Source organism: Uranotaenia lowii, chromosome 3 (genome assembly GCF_029784155.1).
Source record: "Uranotaenia lowii strain MFRU-FL chromosome 3, ASM2978415v1, whole genome shotgun sequence".
Lineage (NCBI taxonomy): Eukaryota > Metazoa > Arthropoda > Insecta > Diptera > Culicidae > Uranotaenia > Uranotaenia lowii.
The window spans coordinates 151937064-151958661 of NC_073693.1; the positions used below are offsets into that span (position 1 = coordinate 151937064).

Consider the following 21598-nt stretch of genomic DNA (forward strand, 5'->3'; position numbering starts at 1 on the left):
TGTTTTTGCGATATTGGTGTTATTATACATCGGATTGTGATGAAAATTTGCACATGAGTGTTTTAAGAGACGAGCAATCGATTACAGTTATCAAATTTAGGGTCAGGGGTTGGCCAAAGGGGTCGTCCATACCAACCGATTAATGTTTTTGCGATATTGGCGTTATTATACACCGGATTGTCATGAAAATTTGCACATGAGTGTTTTGAAAGACGAGCAATCGATTTCAAGTTTCGAATTGCGGATCAGAAGTCGGCTGAAGGAGTCGTCCATACACAACTTTAATGTTTTTGTGATTTTGAAGTTATTCTACATTGGATTGAGATGAAAATTTCCGCATAGGAGTTTTGAGTGTTTCGAATCTTGACTCAGGGGTCGGCAAAAGGGGTTATTATCTGTTCACTGTTTTACGATATTCTCTTGATTGAGCATAGAATTGTAAAAAAAATTGGCACATGGGAGTTTAACAGAAAAGATAATTGATTTCAGGTGTCAAGTTTTGAATCGTGGTCAAAAAAAGGCCGTCCATGTTAGTTGCTCACTGTTTTCGCGATATCGCATCGGATCATGCATCGGATCATGCATCGGATTGAGATGAAAATGTTCAGATGAGGGTTATAAACTATGAGCAATAGACTCCAGGTATCATGTTCCGTGTCAAGGGCTGGCGAAATGGGCGTCTATATTCACAGATCACTGTTTTCAAGTTTCTGGCGTTATTTTACATATAATTTGAAAAGAAAAAATGGCACAAGTGAGTTTTGAGGAACGTAAAATTGGTTTCAATTATCGAATTTCGGGCCATGGAACAGAAATAGAGGGTTTCATTGAAAGTTCAGTGTTTTGTGCAATAATTTTGTTGGAGGCAGTTAATTGATACCAATTTAAGTGTGAAGGTCAAGCAAAAGAGTCGTGCACACAAACAAATAGTACATGTTTCTGCCATAATGTCTAGATGTTGCAACCGATCGAGAAGAAAACACTCTCACATAAATTTTAATAAAAAGCCAATCAACCGTTTAATTTGAATTTCAAGTAATAGTAATAGTAGCGACTTTAAACACTGTTGAATTCTTTCCTCAAAATCGTCGAAAGAATGTTTCGAATTCATTTTCTAAACTCATTTTGACGTACCAATGATTTAAAGCGAAACGAAGTTCGTACGGGATCAGCTAGTAGGTTATAAATTTAACGTTAGAACAAAACATTTAAATGATGATCCTATACCAAGATTGTACACTGCAGTTCGTTAAATTATTAAAAAATGCAAATATTACTGTTTTAGTAAAATAACCATAACTTCTTCAAACTTCAACCGATTTTGATAAATAACAACTTGGAAACTTTGTTTGAAATTGACATTAACATTTCATTGAAAATCAGGGAATTTAAATGTCAGTATCCAGTCTAAAACTTTTATTAAAATAAAATGTTTCCTGAAAATGCATTTTTTTCTATCACTATTTTACTGATATCAACAAAACTGTTGATCATACGCAAAATGATGATCGATAGTAAATTTATTTACCTTCGATATACAAAAAAAAGAAAAAAGATTAAAGTTATGCAGTCCGAGATATTTGAATATTAGTACAAGTTTTTTTTATTTTACCAAAATTTTATATTTTGAGCATTACTCAAAAATCGTTCAGCTGATTTTTTTTTTATTTTCGGATTCAATGCCCGATTTCACATATAAATTGGCCTTCTGCTTACTCAGTTGAAAAATGCTGTAACTAGTGTTATCAACCATCAACTAAAAGCACACACAAAACGCTTTTAAAAAATTACCCGATTTTGTCACTGTCCCAAAATGCATCACGAGGGCGACAAAATTGGAGATTCACTGTAATTTGATCAAAGCTTTTTCCCTCATATTGGACCGATAAGATATGAAGCCTGGGTGCATAAATGCTGTGAACACACGCTTTTGAGTTGATGTTAATGTCATTTACATATATTTTTGGAAAATTTGTTTTTTTTTTCCTATTTGGGGATTAAAATTCCAGAATTGAAAACCCAGAAAAACAACCATATTTTATTTTCGATTATGAAAGTATGTACGAAAATAAATTTAAAAAAAAATTGGAAAAAAACACCGAATATACATAGTTTGAAATGTGAGAAATTGGTTGGTATTATTAACTCAAATGGACAATTATCGCTCTTATACCCATTTGGCTCTGAGAACCTCATATGTTGATTTATCTGCCATTTCGTCAGTTGGCTGTATGCGCATTTTGGAACACTTCCCCGTACTTGATTTTCAGTTTTTTTTTAATTGGGACCGAAAATGAAAATCGATAACTTAAGGTGTGAGAAGTAATGTTAACAGTATTTTGTTATCATAAGATACGTATTTTTTTTAAGATTAAGAAATTCAATTACATATCTGATTTTAAACCCTCTTAAATCCAACCCTGCCTTAAGGCTGGGTTCATTAAAATCAAAGGATGAAAACAAAGTCTTGTTTTCAACTCACCTCTTGAGCCGAATTTTTCAAAATATATTAATCGAACAATCCATACTGTTTACATATGTTCGACAAGCAGTTGTCATGAGCTCAGGCAGGAAATAAACCATTTTTGGAAAAAAAAAAAAAAAGACTATTGGAATACACGGATGTGTGTTGTTAGAGTGGAAAATACTAAGGATCGAAAGGAAACTGGCGGATTCGACAATGGCATATTTGAGTAAAAAAATCATATTGATTCGAAGCTGTGGAACAGGTTTCAGTTACACTATCATAATTGTATTCAACAAATCTTCCCTAAATTTTTATAACCACAAATTCCCTGAATCCCAAACATGGCGTTTGGGATAAGCAAGCCCTCCCTCTCCGCTTTCTATCGAGTCTATCAAAGGAGGAAGTGGCTTTAAATCATTATAAAAATGATACTTGCGTCCAAAAACCTCTCCATGCCAAATTTGGTCCGATTTGCTTGAACAGTTCTCGAACTGTGTAAAAAATTATATAGGAGTCCTCCTCATCCCTTTTTATCCTCCTCTGGAAGAAGTGAAGGGTCTCAATTCATCAGAGAAATGTTTTTCGTATCCAAATACCCTCCCATGAGAATTTTTGTTCTATTTGCTCGATAAGCTCCCGAGTGATGCATAAAAATGGGAATATATCATCCCTTCTCCTTGCTTTTTACCCTTTTATAAAAAAGAGGGGTTTCAAAACATCATCGAGTTATTGCTCATATCCGAACACCCCCCTTTGCTTCAATAGTTTTCGAGTTATGTTTTAAATTATATGGGAGCCCCTCTCCCTCTTTCTATGTCACCTTTAATAGGAGGGAATCATCTCTCAAAAATATGAACAGCTCAAACCTTTATGTAGCAGTTTGACCTTTTTTGTAGTGAAATTTTTTAAATGTTTCACATCTTCCTCTTGACATACAGCAATTAATGTCTCAAGTTTTCACTTAAGTAATAGCTCGCTCAAAATTTTAAGGTGCTTTTCACACTCTTATTTGCCCCACCAACTTTTAACTCAATGATGGTATAGGTGATACTCAAAGCTTAGTTCATATAGAAATGGGACCCATTGGTGATAGCAAAGTTCTTACATGAACAGATTTGAAAGCGTTGGAGCGTGTAAATTGTACTGTGGATAAAATTGTCTGCTGCTGTGAATAACAAACAAAACTTTTGGGCCGAAAACGATGTTTATAAAGGCTTTAAAAGAGCAGTCATGTTTGATAACTTCGTAACCTACAATCTGAACTAAGCGATTTTGCTGTTAATTGAATCTTATGATGATTCAGTATGTTTTTGTCAAGTTTTGAATGCTGATATTTCAGTGAAAACGATTTTTAGTGGCACGAAAATATTCAAGTCTTTTCATAATCGTAACAGCTAGATCCACTAAATTGTCCCAGGTTTATGCCAAATGAGAAGTATTGGCAAAAAATAGCGCAAGTTGAAGAAGAAAGATGCAGTCACCTTAAATGCAAATTAGACAAGGTATAAGTAATAAAAATTGATGGATAACAATCTGATGAAAGTGTGCGCCGACCAATGGAAGATATGAAAAGTTAAATACGAATATTTCTCACAAAAAAGGGAAGTTTTTTTTTAAATTTTTTTGATGATTTCTCATAAGATAACTGTCCCATTTCTAAATGATCAAAGCATTATTTGCTGAAATTATCAGCTTCTTTGCCATCAATTTTATCTAAAAGGTGGAAATAAAATCCAATCTAAATTCAGATAATAAGGGTTTGAATATCTGCAAATTTGCAAAAAAAAAAGCTAATTTACAGCAATCAAAAGTATCAGACCTTTTCGAAGAATCATTATTTACTCAGAGTACTAACTTTAAAAAAGAAAGGAACCTTTATTTGATGTTTCAGTCATTTTGGCATAACCGCCAATCAATCGCCTAGCTGATTCAGTAGTGCTGTTCGATGTTGGCATAGCTTTCGCCATGAGGATGCTGGGCATGACCCTTGCGCTGGACATGGGGCTGGAATCCTCCCTTGTGGTCCGAAGTATAATCTACGATACGGTGCGTTCCGTCGGCTTCATCAATCGTGTACTGTCCCTTGACGTCATCTCCATCTCGGCTTTCCCACTGGCTCTTGTGATCGTGAGTGTGCTCATCCTTCACTCCATATTCAAACTTGTATTTGGGATGCGAGTGATGTTCCTCTTCGTAGGCCGCCACGATAACAGCCAAACAGGCAAACAGGGTTACAAACTATTTTTTAGGAAAAAAAGGGATTAAAATTTTCCAAAAATATTTTTCTACAATAGTACAACTTACTTTGAACATGGTGATTATTTTTGGACACTGTACTTGTTACTGGGAGAGCTATTGAAACACTGATGCCAATTCGATTCGAGTGAAGAATTTTTATACTTCATCTGGCGCTGTCTATCTTTGGATGCAAATTTTGGTTAACGATCCGCGGGTTATGTTTGAAATTCATTTTGAAATCTGCCCAAAAGAAAACAGAAAAACAATTAAAACGCTCCAACATGCATTGACTCAGTTGGGAAATTCTCAGTGCACTTGACAGCTACTTAAGCAAATCTCAAGTTCATTCATAGAAGGGGCCAAACACATCAAATAAGAACGATGCCGGCTGGTTTGCATTTTCCCCAATCGACGACGACGCCCACCATTTCTGGCTCATTAGTGGCAAACCTTGGGATCGAACAGAAAAAAACCCCATTGGAAAATTACTCATAACGGAATCAACTAAAAACTTACAGATTTAAAGCTCGTGGTCAATAATATCCATGCATATATGGATACTCACTAGTGGTCAATTTTCTTCAACTATTTTCAATCCGCCACCGGTGAAACCGATTGCCCTACACCTTTACCCCTTCCATTAGCGGAGAGGGTCATTAAATTGGTTAAATACCTCCATTACCCCATATAATACACATCAAAACAGCCTCACAATTAGCTGGTTTCGGGCCGAGCGACAGCTCTAAATAAAAAAAAAATGTAATTACATAAGTTTAATTCAATCGCCTTTCGACATCGATAAACAACAGCAGCAACTACCTATCATAACAATTTAACAAAAAAAAAACAGAGCTGAATTACGTTCCTCAGCCGGGCCGGGCATCGTCGTTGGCGTTTTCGTCCGGTAACTACGCCGATAATTATGCTTTTTGGGCACTGCCTGCGCCATGCATCATGGGAAGGAAACTTGGGACCACTGACATGACTTTTGACACGGAATGCAGTGGACACAGGGCACGTTGCGAGCCATTCATAAATGTCAACGCACTGAAAAAGAGTGCATCGCATCTTGTTGGTGACATTTAATTTTGGGTTGAACTTTTTTTTTCGAAAATCGGGTTTCTGGATACTTTCCTTTGTCCTCGCTATGAATTATGTAACGACATTAAGGAAAAGTTCTATTATTTCTTACTCAGGTAGCGTAATCTGGAACAATTCAATAGGTTTTGTCATAAATTTCTGATTTTTTAGGATAGGGATATGTACGCGAAATGATGTTTTCACTAAATTTGTAAAGATCAAGCGGATAAAAAACTTCGCAAATTGTTAGTTCCACTAGTTGCAAAGTGCAACATCTTTAGATGAATACATATTGACAATAAAGTTTCTGTGCTATTTTATAATACTAACAATGATGCTATGATGCAGATGATGGCAATGATTTTTTATAGGTACGACCCAAACGAATCAACCAAACTATAGTAACAGTCATTGAATCTTGGTTATCAGATGGATCCGATAAAATATAAGAATAGCTCAAAATACCTTCCCTAGACCCCCATGAAGAATTATTACCTTTTTCTACTGCCAGTCACTATTTTAGGTGAAATATGTATGAAATAGTATTTTTAATAAGATGCCCCTTGTCAAATCTTTAGAATAAGGAAATTTTAATGAAATATTTATTTAAATGGGAGAAAAATTATAAATATTTCACAAAAAACATTTTTGAATAAATATAATTGTAGAACATGACACAATGACATCGCGAACATAATGAGATTTATTGACAATAGTCCTGAATAAATATTTTTAAATACTTGACATTTGAAATCCATCAACATGGCATCATTTTGTGCCCTTCGATTTTGCAACCATCATAGCGTTAGTGAATTTAATCCATAGTAGCTATATTATGGTCAGATAAATGGTTAAATAATTTAATAGCGATTTTATGAGAGCCATACAAATAGCTAAAATTTGACGTCTCCCCGCAAGCCAACGAATAACAAGAGTTCCTTATTTCTGATTTGTTAATCTTGAGAACAGCAGTTGAGACAGACTTTTTAAATGAAAGAAAATAAGGGATTGGTTGTTAATGTCTAGTGAAGTGATACTATGAGTTGAAATCGAATTTCTTTGTCTGGCGCCCTCTTAAAATCCAAAATGGTGGCTTTCAAATAACTTTTAAATGCTGTAAACGACTAAAAATCACAAGGAACCCTCCCAATATGGGTATTGGATAAAAGGGCTAAACGAGTAGAAGCCAAATTTTGCTAAATGATGCCACCCATGATGTTGACTTCCACTGATCTTTAAAATGCTGTAAATGGTCGGAAATCTCATTGAAATTTCATGCGATTTTCAGTGGTTTTCAGCATTTTCAAGTTGAGTGGAAGTCGCCATCTTTGATTTCAAGACTTATGTCTGAGGTTTCTCAAATCCACTTTAAAGTACTATTTCCATAATAAATACATGGAAATTAACAAGAAGTTGGTTGCGCTTGACTGCACATAAAAATGTCCTTAAAAAATGTTATCAAAATTTGCCTCTATAATGTACAATTGTTAGTCTTTTGTTCTTTTCTTCAGAAACCATTTGTAAGCATTGAATTTTTATACCTGAACATTAAAACAAATGTTTGCCATTGTCCCTTCATGTTGGATACAAGCTGTGTATAATTTTCATTTATTTTTTAAAAAGGTTTGATAAATGGTCTTACAAACCGTATATTTTGACGATGATTAGCCTATTTATTTTGAAATTTCCAGAATCTAACAAGAAAACATAGCGCAATATGCAAACAACATCATATTCTGATATAAAATCTTCGAAGAACCCATTAATGGCTTGATTTGAAATGCAAATATCTTCTTATATATAAAAATTGAGGTGTTTTCTCTGTAACACCAACACGTATAAACGGACGATTGGAATGGAGTGAAATTTGGTATCCGAGGGTTTTTCGGGCCAAAGATGGTTTGTATAATGGGTTCAAGAATATAACTTTTTATGGAAGGGGAGCTCCCATACAAAATAAACTCGAAGAACTTGAAGGTGATTTTCATGAAAACTGATTCACGAAGACGAAGAAGTTAAAGGAATGTAAACCTTTTTCCAACGATTCATTAAGTAACAGGTAAAACGAAGTTTACCGGTTCAGCTAGTTGTTTATTACATTACATGTTCCGGGATAAGGACGGAGGCATCCTGACGGACAATCGTGAGGTGATAAAAAGGTGGAAGCAGCACTTCGATGAACACCTGAACGGCGTACATGCAGGAGATCAAGACGGTGGGGGAAGGTACATCGCCGGCGTAGCCAACGACGGGAAATTCTCCAAAAATGCCGGGAACACCAAGTCCCTACGCACCATCTATTCATCGACTTCAAAGCCGCATACGACACGATCGACCGTAACGAGCTATGGAAAATCATGGATGAGAACGGCTTTTCCGGGAAGCTGATCAGACTGATCAAGGCGACGATGGATGGAACGCAGTGCTGTGTGCGGATTTCGGGTGAATTGTCGAGTTCATTCGAATCGCGCAGGGGGCTTCGACAAGGTGATGGTCTATCCTGCATGATGTTCAACGTGGCGCTAGAAGGTGTTATTCGACGAGCGGTGGGCGAAATGCGGGGCACGATTTTCAACAGATCACTTATCTGTTTTGCCGATGACATTGATATAGTCGGCAGATCATCTGCGGCGGTGGAAGACATCTACCGCAAACTGAAACGCGAAGCAGGAAAGATTGGGTTGATGATTAATACGTCCAAGACGAAGTACATGCTGGCCTGCGGATCCGAGACCGACCGAACCCGCTTGTCCAGTAATAACAAGGTCACGATCGACGGCGACGAGCTGGAGATAGTCGAAGACTTTGTCTATCTCGGCTCACTGGTGACCGCAGACAATGACACCAGCCGTGAGATCCGGAGGCGAATTATCAGCGGAAGTCGTGCCTACTATGGACTCTACAAGCAACTGCAGTCGAGAAGACTTAGCCCTCGCACGAATGTAACCTGTATATGACGCTCATTAGACCGATTGTTCTCTACGGGCACGAGACATGGATATTGCTCGGGGAGGACCTGCGTACACTCGGAGTATTCGAGCGACGAGTGTTAAGAACCATCTTTGGCGGCGTACAGGAGAACGGAATGTGGAGGCGAAGGATGAACCACGAGCTCGCGCGACTCTACGGCGAACCCAGTATCCAGAAGGTGGTGAAGGCTGGCCGGATACGCTGGGCGGGACATGTTGCGAGAATGCCGGACGACTGTCCCGCAAAACAGGTGTTCGCTACGAATCCGGTAGGAACAAGACGAGCGGGGGCGCAACGAGCGAGGTGGTTAGACCAAGTGGAGCGTGATCTGGCGAACGTGGGGTGCCCGAGAAATTGGAGAACGGTTGCTATGAACCGAGTGAATTTTAGGAATTATGTTCGTCAAGTAATGTCGTAAGACGGTTATTAACAATAAAACCTCATTAGAAATTAGTCGAAAACAAATGCCCTGATACACATTTCGTTGTTAAAGTTTTCAAAACATGAACAAATTTTCTTATGGGTTGCAGGCTAAAATTGATCCTAGGCCTAGTACAAGGTTCCATGCAAAATTTGGGCCTAATCGGCCCACGGAAAGGGCTCGCTCAACGAGCCTGACGTTTGTATAGGATTCAAAATTTCACAGGTTTTAAATTTCCCATACAAATTTGAGACAATCTAATGTGCATATGAAACTATTTGATTTTTTAACCCCTGAATGTATGCAACATAATTTCCATCAAAGAATATAAGCATTAACTCCACGTGGAGTCATTTCCAACTTACTTGTTTCTAATGCTGCATGCATTTTGCCTATTTGGGAGCCCTGATTTTTTTTCAAATTTAGAAGCTCATGCATGCTCAAGCATGCCTTTACAGATAATGGTATCATCAGCCATTTGGTCCATTTAAAAATGTTAATTATACCTAGAAAGTGATTTAGATGTTTTTTTAATGAATTTAAAAAACGAACACACACATATAGGATCTTAGTGAAACTTTATGATTCTTTGAAGAGATCTATATTTTACTTAAGACTAAAGCATACAAAGCATACATACATACATACATACAAAGCAAGCATACACACATAGACATAGCCGTGAGACCTTCCAACAATGCACTAGAACACTGCTAAAGAAATCAATGACCACTTTGCCACGAGTTTTACGACCGACGAACACAATGTTGCTTGCCCTCCTGCGAATCCATACGGCTTCAGATTTTCAGCGATATCTGAAAACGACGTCATCCTTGCCATCTCGTCTGTAAATTCGAACGCCGTTGGATCGGACAACATTCCTATCAGATTTTTGAAGTTGATTTTACCATCATTGATCAATCCGATCACGTTATTATCTTCAACCTAATTATATCAACTTAAAAAGGCCCTAGAGACTGGAAAAAGGTAAAAATACTTCCTATTCGTAAAAAAGGGAAAGTTTGGATTTAAACAAGCTTCGTCCAATCAGCATTTTATGTACATTATCGAAGATGTTCGAAAAAGTTTTGAAACGCCAAATCAACAATTATTTGGACGCAAAGAATCTACTCAACTGCAATCAATCTGGATTTAGATCCGGTCATAGTACGACTACAGCACTACTTTTTTATTATTATTGTTAACCCAGGTGGTAAATCCATTTTACGGATTGCATTCCAAGGCACGGCGAGCCACCGCGTCCCCCCAGTTTGCTACTCTGGGTCCATGGGTGCAATTGGACGACTCATGATACAATGCTAAGGAACACTGTACCCCCACGCCATAAAGTCCACCTGGGGCCACTGACCTTTGTTCCCACCTCGAACTGTTTGACACACTTTGCTTCAATAGTGGGAGGTCATTTCGCGCTAGTGCGCTCCAAGGCAATACTCGTTTCCGAATCCTCTGTCAGCATAACCTCATTCTAACACAACTCGATGCGCAACCCCTCCTCTGACGAGTTAGGACCCGACATCTCATCGTGTGAATGAGGTCCCCACGCAGCGTAACTACTAACTTTGTGAATCCAGTCCAAGATCCAGAAACACAAAGCGAGTTGTCGACGACACTTTCTCTGTTCAAACACGCGGGTAGGGGGGGTAAGCCCCTTAGGCCACGTGTAGGACTCAGACTCCTCCGAACTCACAAATAGTGTTGACTTAAGTCACCACTCAGCGCAACTACCCGATCTTCAAGTCGGGCGCATGACCACCCGAAGCGCAGATCGGGCTATAGAACGCCCTCATCAGGTCACACTCGCGGTTCGGGCGCATCAATTCCCGAAACCCTGACACCTCCGGCAGAATGTGCCTCTAGGACACTGACGTGTAAACACGTCCCTAAGTGATCGGCCCACCATTGGCCACCACTTTGCGCATCTACTCATTTTGCGAATCGGGTCTATACCCACCGAAGCGCAAAACGAGTTGGCTATCGCTCTCCCTCCGGTCACGTCCGCATATCAGGGCCATGACCCCCCGAAAGCGTGTTGGACCATCACGCACACACCCAAGTACTGGTACCTAAGTACCCGGGTGCACCACTTCTTCCGCGCGGGTTTGGCAGACCCGTCGACAGCCTCTAGTGGATTTGGTGTAGTTCTCTTGGCCGTACATCTGCAATACGCCGGACTTGCAGACACGTTTCCACTCTGCACCACGGGGAGGTGGAACTACTTCGCAGAGCGACTACAGCACTACTAAAAGTACACGACGGTATACATGCTACTGTTGACAAGAAAAGTGCTACATTTCTGATGATGATCGACTTCTCCAAAGCTTTCGTCCGGGTTTCACATGTCAAACTACTGCGGAAACTATCTTCGAAATTTAACTTTTCTGGCATCGCTGTGAATTTGATTCAGTCCTATTTGTCTGGCAGAACACAAGTTGTGAGTATTAATGGAATTTGTTCAGATCCTGTTCCGGTTATTTCGGGTGTACCGCAGGGTTCAGTTTTGGGCCCTTTGCTGTTTTGCCTGTTTATCAACTATTTGCCATAAATTATTAACCACTGTCAAATACACATGTTCGCTGATGATGTCAAACTTCACCTCTGCTCCTGTACCAGCTCACTTGAAGAAATGGCCCGACAGCTGAATGACGATTTGATGCGCATACAAGTTTGGTCTGATAGGAATATGCTTCCAATCAATGCTTCGAAATCTAACGTGATGGTCATCGCTCGTAACAGAATGACTTCTAACCTACCGGTCATTACGCTAGGATCATCTAATGTTTTGTATGTCGATAAAGTATGCAGTCTTGGAATAATTTTCCAAAGCAATCTGGTGTGGGACCCCAAGTCAACGCACAATGTGGCAAAATCTATGCAATCCTACTCCATTTGAAATTATCGGCAAGCATGCTTCCACCGCATTTAAAATTAAAAATAGCTTAAACTCTAATTTTACCACACCTCACCTTTGGCTCTGAGTTTTTGTTAAATGCGTCAGCTATGGCAGTGGATCGATTACGTATTGCAATCAATCAGTGCATCAGATGGATTTTCAAGCTAGATCGTTACGCTAGGATGAGCCGCCATCATAGGAGTTTCATAGGAAGCTCGTTTTACAAATTCTTCAAACACCGTTCAAACATAATGATTCAAAAGATATATACAACAGCGACACCTGGATATCTCTACCAGAAACTTATTCCCTTCCGAAGTAATCGTGTAAGAAAGTTTGTAATTCCATGAAACTTTACTTCCCATTACAATGGCACACTGTTCGTACGAGACATTGTCTACTGGAACCAATTACCTGATGAAATCAAAATGGTTATCAACATTGGTATGTTTAAGAGAGAGTAGCTCGTTTAGTTCGAGAGTTTGTGCATTAAAAACCCCAGTTATAACCAATTGCAGTGTTTTATAAGATTGTATCTTAAATTGCAATGATAAATGAAAACAACAAACAAACAAACATCCTTCAAGGATATAATGGCAAGCATCTAATTAATGCTAACACCACCAGCCCACAGAAAGAGTACTATGTATGCCATGACCGAGACTTGATCTCATGACTTCTGGCTTAGAAGATTTTAATGCTATCCTCTAGGCCACGGTCGGCGTAAATTATGCGACTGAAATGAATAAAACCAAATAACTTGATTGGCGAAAATCTTTTCTCTCTCCACAACGGACATGCACATAAGAACGCTGCAAGCTTTGTATGGAAATTTTAAATTTATCAATTTTTAAACCTCCCACGACTTTTTTTATTCATTTTGGTTTGGCACTGAGAAAATATGGTGGCTGTTTTCTTTGTATTTTTGGCCATTCATCGTGTCGATCGTTATGAAACACTGAGTGATTTGCAGTTTCCCCAGATCGTCAGCGTCCTCAAGTACTAGACATTAAACTTCTCAATTTTTTCTTCTTGTTTATCTCCAAGAAATACAGGCATGACTTGTCAACGAAAAGAGTCTGGTTGGAAACCTTCCAGATGACCGCTAAAGAGGTCGTTACCCAAGTAACACCGATTCTTTTAAAAGACTCCCCAAGCCCCTTATGAAACCAAATCTTGGTTTAGTAGCCTGCTATAAAACTTTATTTGTTACATGGGTAGGCTGTCCATTACAAAACTTCTAAATATTTTGCGCACGATTTGGCCTCCGTATTTTATTTGTTTTACCGGTGGGCAGCTTTTCTACCTTTTAGAAATGACATCAAGCCTGTTTATTAGAAAGTTAAACTCACTAGTCAGAAAAATTAATCCCTTATCACTTGCTCTTTTGATATTTTCGGAATGAGCTTAAAAATAAATCTCACATTCCTTAACTTCATGAAAACAATCATCTTAACTTTTATTCAAATTAAGGCTCACTATTGGATCCTCTAGGACTTTTTAAGCAATTTACAATGCGAACTTTGGTCAAAAAGTTGATTTATAGCTGTTTTTGAGTCTCTAATGGGACTTTTCTGGATTTTCTCGATCCTGCCCAAAAAATTTTGTCCATGAACTTTAGTATTGGACGCTATCTCAAAAACCACTTGACAGATTGTCACCCAATTTTGTACACGTACACATTACATTATTAGGTAGCTTCACTGAAAACTTCATGGTTTGTATGGTGGCCCCAATCCTAGGTGAAGGAAGAGCTCAAACCTTCGTAGGAACAATTTCCGGCCTCAAAAACTTCTTCCCACTTATTTTTCAGAATTCAGTAGTTACCGACCCATGCGTTTCATACAGACATAACAATTTTTTTCCTTTTTCACGGGATTTTTATTATTTATGTGAATCATTCATCCCGACAGACATAACAAGCCTTTGTTGGCTTGTTTGCAATTCTGATATTAAGTTGCAAAAAAATATCTAAATGGAGCAGTTCATAATTTTCTCGCTTAACTCGCTAGCGTTAAGGAATCATTTTTGGTTAGCCACTAGCCTATGCAACTACAAATTATTAGAGTAGAGGTATTTTTTACAGTCATATTAAAAAAAAAATTATAAAAATGAGTTTTTATTTCAAAAAAAAAAATCCTAAAACAGATATTTTTTAAAAGTCCAAAGTTGTAAAATATTTCTAAGTTCATCACACAGTCCTCTAAATCGATGTAATGTTTTGTGAATGAATGTGTTCTAATTTATTCGGTAAAGAAATTTCTGATGCTATCAGTCCATGTCATCAGGGGCGATCCTGAACACTTATAATGACCTGTTTTTGGAATAAAAACCCTTACTCTATTGAGAAATTATCTCAATGTTCCCAGGATATGGAAACGTTATTTTAAGTCTACTTATTTATTTAAGAGAACAGGGCATTTTCTTCAACGTGAAGAACCTAGAGTATTCATCTTCTTTTTTCATATGATAGCAGAGAAGAGTAATGAAAATTTTCAGAAACAAAATATGATAATTCAACTAACTATTTACAGCTACTTTGATCAAATTCATGAACAATTCAACTATCATAGCTTGAAAATATCAGTTGCAATCATTTTTTGTTTCATGCAAAAAACTTATTTTCACATTTACCCACCAACGCTTTATTTTCAAAATGTATAATGATGCCGCCTACATTTAGGGAGAAAAATAAGGAGTTTTTCAAATGAAATCTAATTTAAAAAAAGAGAGTAAAATGGAGCTTCTTAGATATACCCAATATGTAGGGGAGAATGAGGATACTTGATCCCTGGGGATACTTGATTCCTTAGCTATATCTCGAAACTGGAATGTCTTACAAATATCAAATGTTCTAGAAAAATGTGCTAAAATGAGTGAAATAACAATGTTTGTAGTTAAAAATTTTTTTACAAAATAATTGTTTGAGTAATTGAACTTTGTTTGAAAAATTTCACAAAATGTAACTTGAAGATCTTTTTTCATTATTTTAAAATGTTCCTTACTTGGGAAAATTTTGAAAAAAATATTTATTCCAATGTATCAATCGCTCGAGCGTAAAATGAACTTCATAATGCCATATTTTCAAAGTAATGGAAAACTCTCAACTTTTTTCAGAAAAAGTTTTCTAAAATGTTGATTATGGGTACAATTGATCCCCTAGAGTTGGGTACAATTGATCCCCCTTCCAAACGGCATATTCTTCTTCTGAATTGATCGTGATGATGGCTGATTACGAAATTACTAATATTTATCCAAAAACTAATATTTATCGAACAATTGTCTGAAGAAAAGAGTAAAAATAATTAATTTTCTCTTAATTATAAAAAAAAAGCGCCTTGAGGTATGCAATGTTGTTAGCGTTGAGACAAAGTTATAGAATTTTCTTCTTATCTCTGCTATAAATTGTGAAATGAGAACAAACATGACCAAAATAGTCAATTAACATTCTATCTTGGGGTTTTGTTTGATTTTTATACAAGAATTAGGACTTCCTGAATAAAAGATCAAGCCTCCTTCAATAGGGGATCAAGTCTCCCCTAACCTATTGATGTTGCGCTTAGAAAAATCATCGTAAACTATGAAGCGACTCCATAAAAAATGATGACTATAATTGTTTCCAAATAGCAAATGAATAAAATGCTTTCGACATTTTACACGTCTTTGATGTCATTTAGTATTTCTGCACAGAGCGTTTACCCGCGTTGAGAGCGATTTTTGAAAAGGTTCTTTTGGAATCATCGCCTATATTTTTCCCAGTTTCATAGTATTTCACTATCTGTTTTCAGTTGAGTAAGAGAGATCAAATGTGCATGCAATATACAAATCAAAACACTGCCTTTTTATCTCCACAAGCGATGAACCCTTAAAAAGGGGTCAAAATGTTCTTGCCATGTAATCACTTCATTTTTTCATCATTCCCTGGACAGATTTTAATTGGTTTTTGGGGATTTTTTTTTATTATCTGACAATTTGCGCCGGGGGTCTTCAGATTTTCCCCAAAATTGAAAATTTGGTTCATTTTTGCGACTTAAAAACACATGTATTTTTTCAGATTTCTAACATTTTTATTTTTTGAGTTAGCTTCGGTTAGATTTTTTTGTAAATAAAAAATAACCATTTTTCAAAGCTACATAACTCTGTTGTTTCTCAACGAAAATTATAAAATAGCACATCAAAATGCATTGAAATTTTATCAGCTTTCCAAATAGAATAGTTGAAAAAAATTAAATAATGACCTTCAACATGAAAAGTTGTAAATAAACTTTAAATGGCGCCTAAAAGTACCGTCTGCACCACCGAATATTTTGCAAAAAATACCATTGTATAGCTCGATTTATGATGCAACTTTCATCTGAAGACACCAAAGTGGGCCATTAACACCTTGAAGAGTTATGAAAGAAATAATGACAATAAATCTCTTTTTTTTGCATCGAAAACAAACAATGGTGGAACAACTGAGCTCACATATGGAGATAGCAAGCACTTCTTACAACATGGAAACAAAAGAACTTACCAAAGCAGGTAAAAAACACTATTTTTTCGTCCTCTTCAGACTGCCCCTACTCGCATAACAGTCCCATATGAATTTTCGTCATTTTAGGTCAACATAAGGCTTCAGCATAAAAGACTAAAAAAAGAGGTTTTATTCTAGAAATTTCAAAAAAAAAATATCAATTCGTGGCTGTCCTATATGAAATATACCTGAATAACAGTTCCATATGTGCAATACAACGGATTTGGTTACTTTTCAATGTTTCTTTCGGCGAAATAGTCTTTGGTTTATTGCTTAAGCATAATCAATGCCAATAGTAGAAGGTTCAGTCCCTGTGTTTGGGATCACAAAAACGTGATTAAAAAAATGAAATATAGACGTGCTTTACATAGTTTTTATATCGGGAGCTAAGCACTGGACACCAAAATCCTTTCCGATTGATCAAAAAAGTATGAGAAAGTGGCACAAATGTTGTAGAAATAATTAAAGAGCTCAGTATGGCCAGCCCAGGCTGTAAAATAATGAAAATATGATACTTTTACCGTATTCGTTTTCTACATTCGCCCAGTTTACCCAGTACCCAGTATATACCATACTAGAACGAACATAATTCGTCGTCAGTGTTTTGCTACCTCGATCGCTCACACACGAATCTTCAGTGTTCCATCGTCCATTTTAAATCAAATCTGGGGAATTACGGATGCAAAACTTAACGCATAAACTTCTAAAAATGACAGTAAAATGCGCATAACTTGTTGTGACCTGGTACAAAACTGGGTATAAACGAATATGTTATTAGATTTTTGGATATAACATGAAGTCAGTTAACAATCTACCGCCCCTTCTTTCATAACAGTCCTGTAGTGACCGGACAGGTTTCTGGAGAACACATTTTTTCGAATCTGTTCATTTTTTCTCACGCGTCTATCGTCATCAAAAGTCATTTCTTAACTGCCTTATTCAACATTTTCCTCTACCGTTCCAAGGATCAGCTTCACGCACACCAATTCATCAATTCGCATGACACGCAGAGACACACACAACATGCTTCGTCTTCCTAATACTATTCGCTTAGGATACGACACTCAAGAGTTCATTTGTGTTCACTCACACGCTTGCAGCTATCGAAGATTAACGGGCTACTCGTTTGACCTAATCCGTTTGACATACTCACGCTCAATTCAGCTCAATCATCTAAAGTATTATTTATATACAATTCTTCTAACCATTCCTATTTCCTACAAGTCCCATATACAAAAATAAGCAAGCGAGACTATCAGCTTTTTCTGTTTTGGAATATATTTTTAAATTGTGACCACCACTTTCAGCATAAACGAAAATCGTTTCAAGGTTGTCATAATAAATCGTTAGGCCTGAAATATTCGAAATTGGGTTATTGGTAAGGTCGAGAGCACAATTTTTAACCATTATGGGACTGTTAATCGACCACATTTGAAACCTTTTTCGAATCTACTAGCATAACAGTCCCATACAAAATATATTTTTCTCACCAAGCTTCTTTCTAAGACTTAAATTTGATCATTTTTGAAATTCTAAATGCAATTGTCAGAAAAAGAAACATACTTTTGCAAAAAATTAACATGAATTCCACATTATAAGTTGAATCTTTTTACGATTTTTGATTGCATCCGATAGTTTTCCAAAGAAAGTCAGATCTGCCTTCGAAAACTAGTGTGCATCATTCGACATCAAGTGAGTTAAAAAAATGTATAAATGATTCAAAGCAATAAACCAAAGACTATTTCGCCGAAAGAAACATTGAAAAGTAACCAAATCCGTTGTATTGCACATATGGAACTGTTATTCAGGTATATTTCATATAGGACAGCCACGAATTGATATTTTTTTTTTGAAATTTCTAGAATAAAACCTCTTTTTTTAGTCTTTTATGCTGAAGCCTTATGTTGACCTAAAATGACGAAAATTCATATGGGACTGTTATGCGAGTAGGGGCAGTCTGAAGAGGACGAAAAAATAGTGTTTTTTACCAGCTTTGATAAGTTCTTTTGTTTCGATGTTGTTAGAAGTGCTTGCTATCTCCATATGTGAGTGCAGTTGTTCGACCATTGTTTGTTTTCGATGCAAAAAAAGAGATTTATTGTCATTATTTCTTTCATAACTCTTCCAGGTGTTAATGGCCCACTTTGGTGTCTTCAGATGAAAGTTGCATCATAAATCGAGCTATACAATGGTATTTTTTGCAAAATATTCGGTGGTGCAGACGGTACTTTTAGGCGCCATTTAAAGTTTATTTACAACTTTTCATGTTGAAGGTCATTATTTAATTTTTTTCAACTATTCTATTTGGAAAGCTGATAAAATTTCAATGCATTTTGATGTGCTATTTTATAATTTCCGTTGAGAAACAACAGAGTTATGTAGCTTTGAAAAATGGTTATTTTTTATTTACAAAAAAATCTAACCGAAGCTAACTCAAAAAATAAAAATGTTAGAAATCTGAAAAAATACATGTGTTTTTAAGTCGCAAAAATGAACCAAATTTTCAATTTTGGGGAAAATCTGAAGACCCCCGGCGCAAACCCGTCAGATAATAAAAAAAAATCCCCTTTTCTCTTTTTCTCTCTCTTGTTTTCCCACAGTACTACGATGCAGCCAAGCAGCAATACATCTGGTCCAACCTTCCGCCAAAAGCGACGAACAATCATCTGTGATGTGTCCGAGCGAGAAAAATCACGGGGCGCCTTAATTTTGTCAGTAGCATTTAGTATCGTGTAAACTATGTACGAGGTAGAAGTCGAGGAACAGCGATCAGCAAATTTTGACAGCGGAAGAAAACAAAAACCATTTACCACGATGATCGTTACCCGTCAGACGTGCATTTCAAGTTTTTCTTTCTGAACCATAAATCATAATCCAATTTCGAACCACACCAGCTCACACTTTACAATCGTGAACGAAAGATCACTTTTGGTAAAGTTAACCCCATTTTGTAAATGCACTGAACTTTTGCAGACTCTAGACTTCTTGAAGTTGTGTAAGACAAAACGAACAACAACATAGATTATCGAAAGTTCAACGACCGTAATCGGTTCATACCCAAAAGAGATTCCTTTACCTCCATTCATTAGAGATTTAAGGCTTTCGAAATCAACAAGAACGTAACTGTTGCTAACAGGTGAAAAACAACTTAACAAAAATACTTTTAGAATTTTTTTTTTCAAAGAAGGAAAGTGGAACAGTCAACATTGTAAATGTATAAAAGCTGTGAAGACATGTAAATAAATGATAAAATAAATTATTTGTTCTCAATTATTGAAAATAATCGCTATGCAGAGGTAAGTAGGGAATATAAAAGCTGGAAATAAGTAAGCACAATTATTGTGTTCTACAACAAGCATGCTGTAAGATCGAACCAAACGTCAGAAATAAGATTTAGTGGTTATTTTGTTCAAATTTACAACCCTAAGGTATGTAAATACCTTTCCTCTTTTCACGAGATATTCCGCTTGGCTTTTTTTTTCTTAAAACGTTGAGATTTTTACTTATACCTTGAGGTTAAATTGACAGGTTTATTTTGGCATAAATTGATTTAAGTATTGATAGCGATATTAAACGTTAAGTGTTTTTAGTTTGTACTATGTTTTTTGTATGCCGTACGCATTTTTTTACCACGTTTGTGGGGCTTGGGGGTTATGGAGCACCGATTTGGCCTAAAGGATTGTTTGGTGCGAGTCCAGTTTTGGTATGCCAGACGTTCTGGGTTTGATTCCCGGTATCGACAAGAAAACTTTTTGGTTCGAATCACATAAGTGGACCGGTAAGCCGACAGGTAAGATTTGTTTCCTCTAGTGGAGTGTATTCCCTTTGTTTTGTGAATAGCTTTTGAATGCATGGATGTAAATTGATGAAATTTGCAGCGATGCTAGTTGGTAATGTAATGTTCATATTTGCACATTTTTTGTAATGTGTCAAGTGGTTTTTGAGAAAGCGTCCATGTAGAAGTTTTTCGACTTTAATATTTGGACAACACGTGCGCGATCTATAATGTATTCCAAATTTAGCCAATTGTCCTCCTTCGGCACAAAAACTACATATTTGAAATTCTATCACTCCACCACAGTTTTTGCATAATGGTACGCTTTCAGATCATATTTAAACACAGTATAAATTTGTGGGGCCAATTGAGGTTCTTTGCAGAGAAAACGGTCGCATTTGGTGGCAGACTTCTTTGTATTTTTAGCCATTCTTCGTGTCAATCGTTATGAAACACTGAGTGATTTGCAGTTTCCACAGTTCGTTAGTATCCTCAAGTACAAGGCATAAAAATTTTTCAATTTTTTTTTACTTGTTTATCTTCGGGAAATACAGGCGAGACTTTTCTAGTAGGAAACCTGCCTTTTCAAAATATCTCCCACTAGCAGTCCAAATATTTTGCGCTTGATTTGACCACCGTATTTTGTTTATTTTACCGGTGGACAGCTTTCCTACCATGTAGAAATGAAGTCAGGCCTGTTTAATAGGCTGGAACAAATATCAATTTCTTCTTTTGTCACCCCCCCCCCCCCCCCCTTCGAAATTTCCAAAAACCCGAAGGGGGAAATAAATAAAGTTTGAAGTAATTTATATAAATTCCAATAAAAAATTCCAATATCTGAAAGTTTACAAGACTAAAAATTTAATTCAAGAAGATGGGAGTTATTTTACCTTTTGTTTTCTTGATTTCATTGAATTATTCGATAAAAAATTACTTGATTTATAGGTTTTATGCAACAATATAATATGACATTTTGTTGCATACAAGCTTCCGTGCAATTTACTCAAATTTATTTGTTTTTCGCGTTATTTTTTATTAACCCCCACCCCCCTCGCGATGTCCCAACTCCGAGTGACAAAAGAAGGATTTGAAATTTGTTCCGGCCTTAGTCATCTAGACTCACCAGTTAAAAAAAATAATCTCATTTTTCATTTCCTCTATTGATATTTTCGCATTGAGCTTGAAAAAACCTCTCACATTCCTTGACTTCATGGAATCAA

The 21598-nt window shown here is 36.8% G+C and overlaps 2 protein-coding genes across 6 annotated transcripts in view; one reads left to right on the top strand and one right to left on the bottom strand.

The window, feature by feature from the left end:
• LOC129758280 (putative mediator of RNA polymerase II transcription subunit 15) overlaps nucleotides 1–19862 on the top strand; it is a 253832-nt gene extending 233970 nt beyond the window's left edge. For all 5 annotated transcript variants that reach the window (XM_055755756.1, XM_055755757.1, XM_055755758.1 and 2 more), the window contains exon 5: nucleotides 19204–19862. In XM_055755756.1, coding sequence (XP_055611731.1) covers nucleotides 19204–19275 — 72 coding nt within the window. In that variant the 3' untranslated portion in view covers nucleotides 19276–19862. The remainder of the gene's footprint in view (nucleotides 1–19203) is intronic.
• On the bottom strand, nucleotides 4319–4901 carry LOC129758291 (cuticle protein 19-like). Its single transcript, XM_055755772.1, has 2 exons — nucleotides 4772–4901; nucleotides 4319–4705 (listed from the first exon to the last, which is right to left on the bottom strand). Exons 1-2 carry the CDS (start codon nucleotides 4778–4780, stop codon nucleotides 4397–4399), a joined length of 318 nt encoding a protein of 105 aa, XP_055611747.1. The 5' UTR covers nucleotides 4781–4901; the 3' UTR covers nucleotides 4319–4396.
• Nucleotides 19863–21598: the final 1736 nt, after the last annotated feature.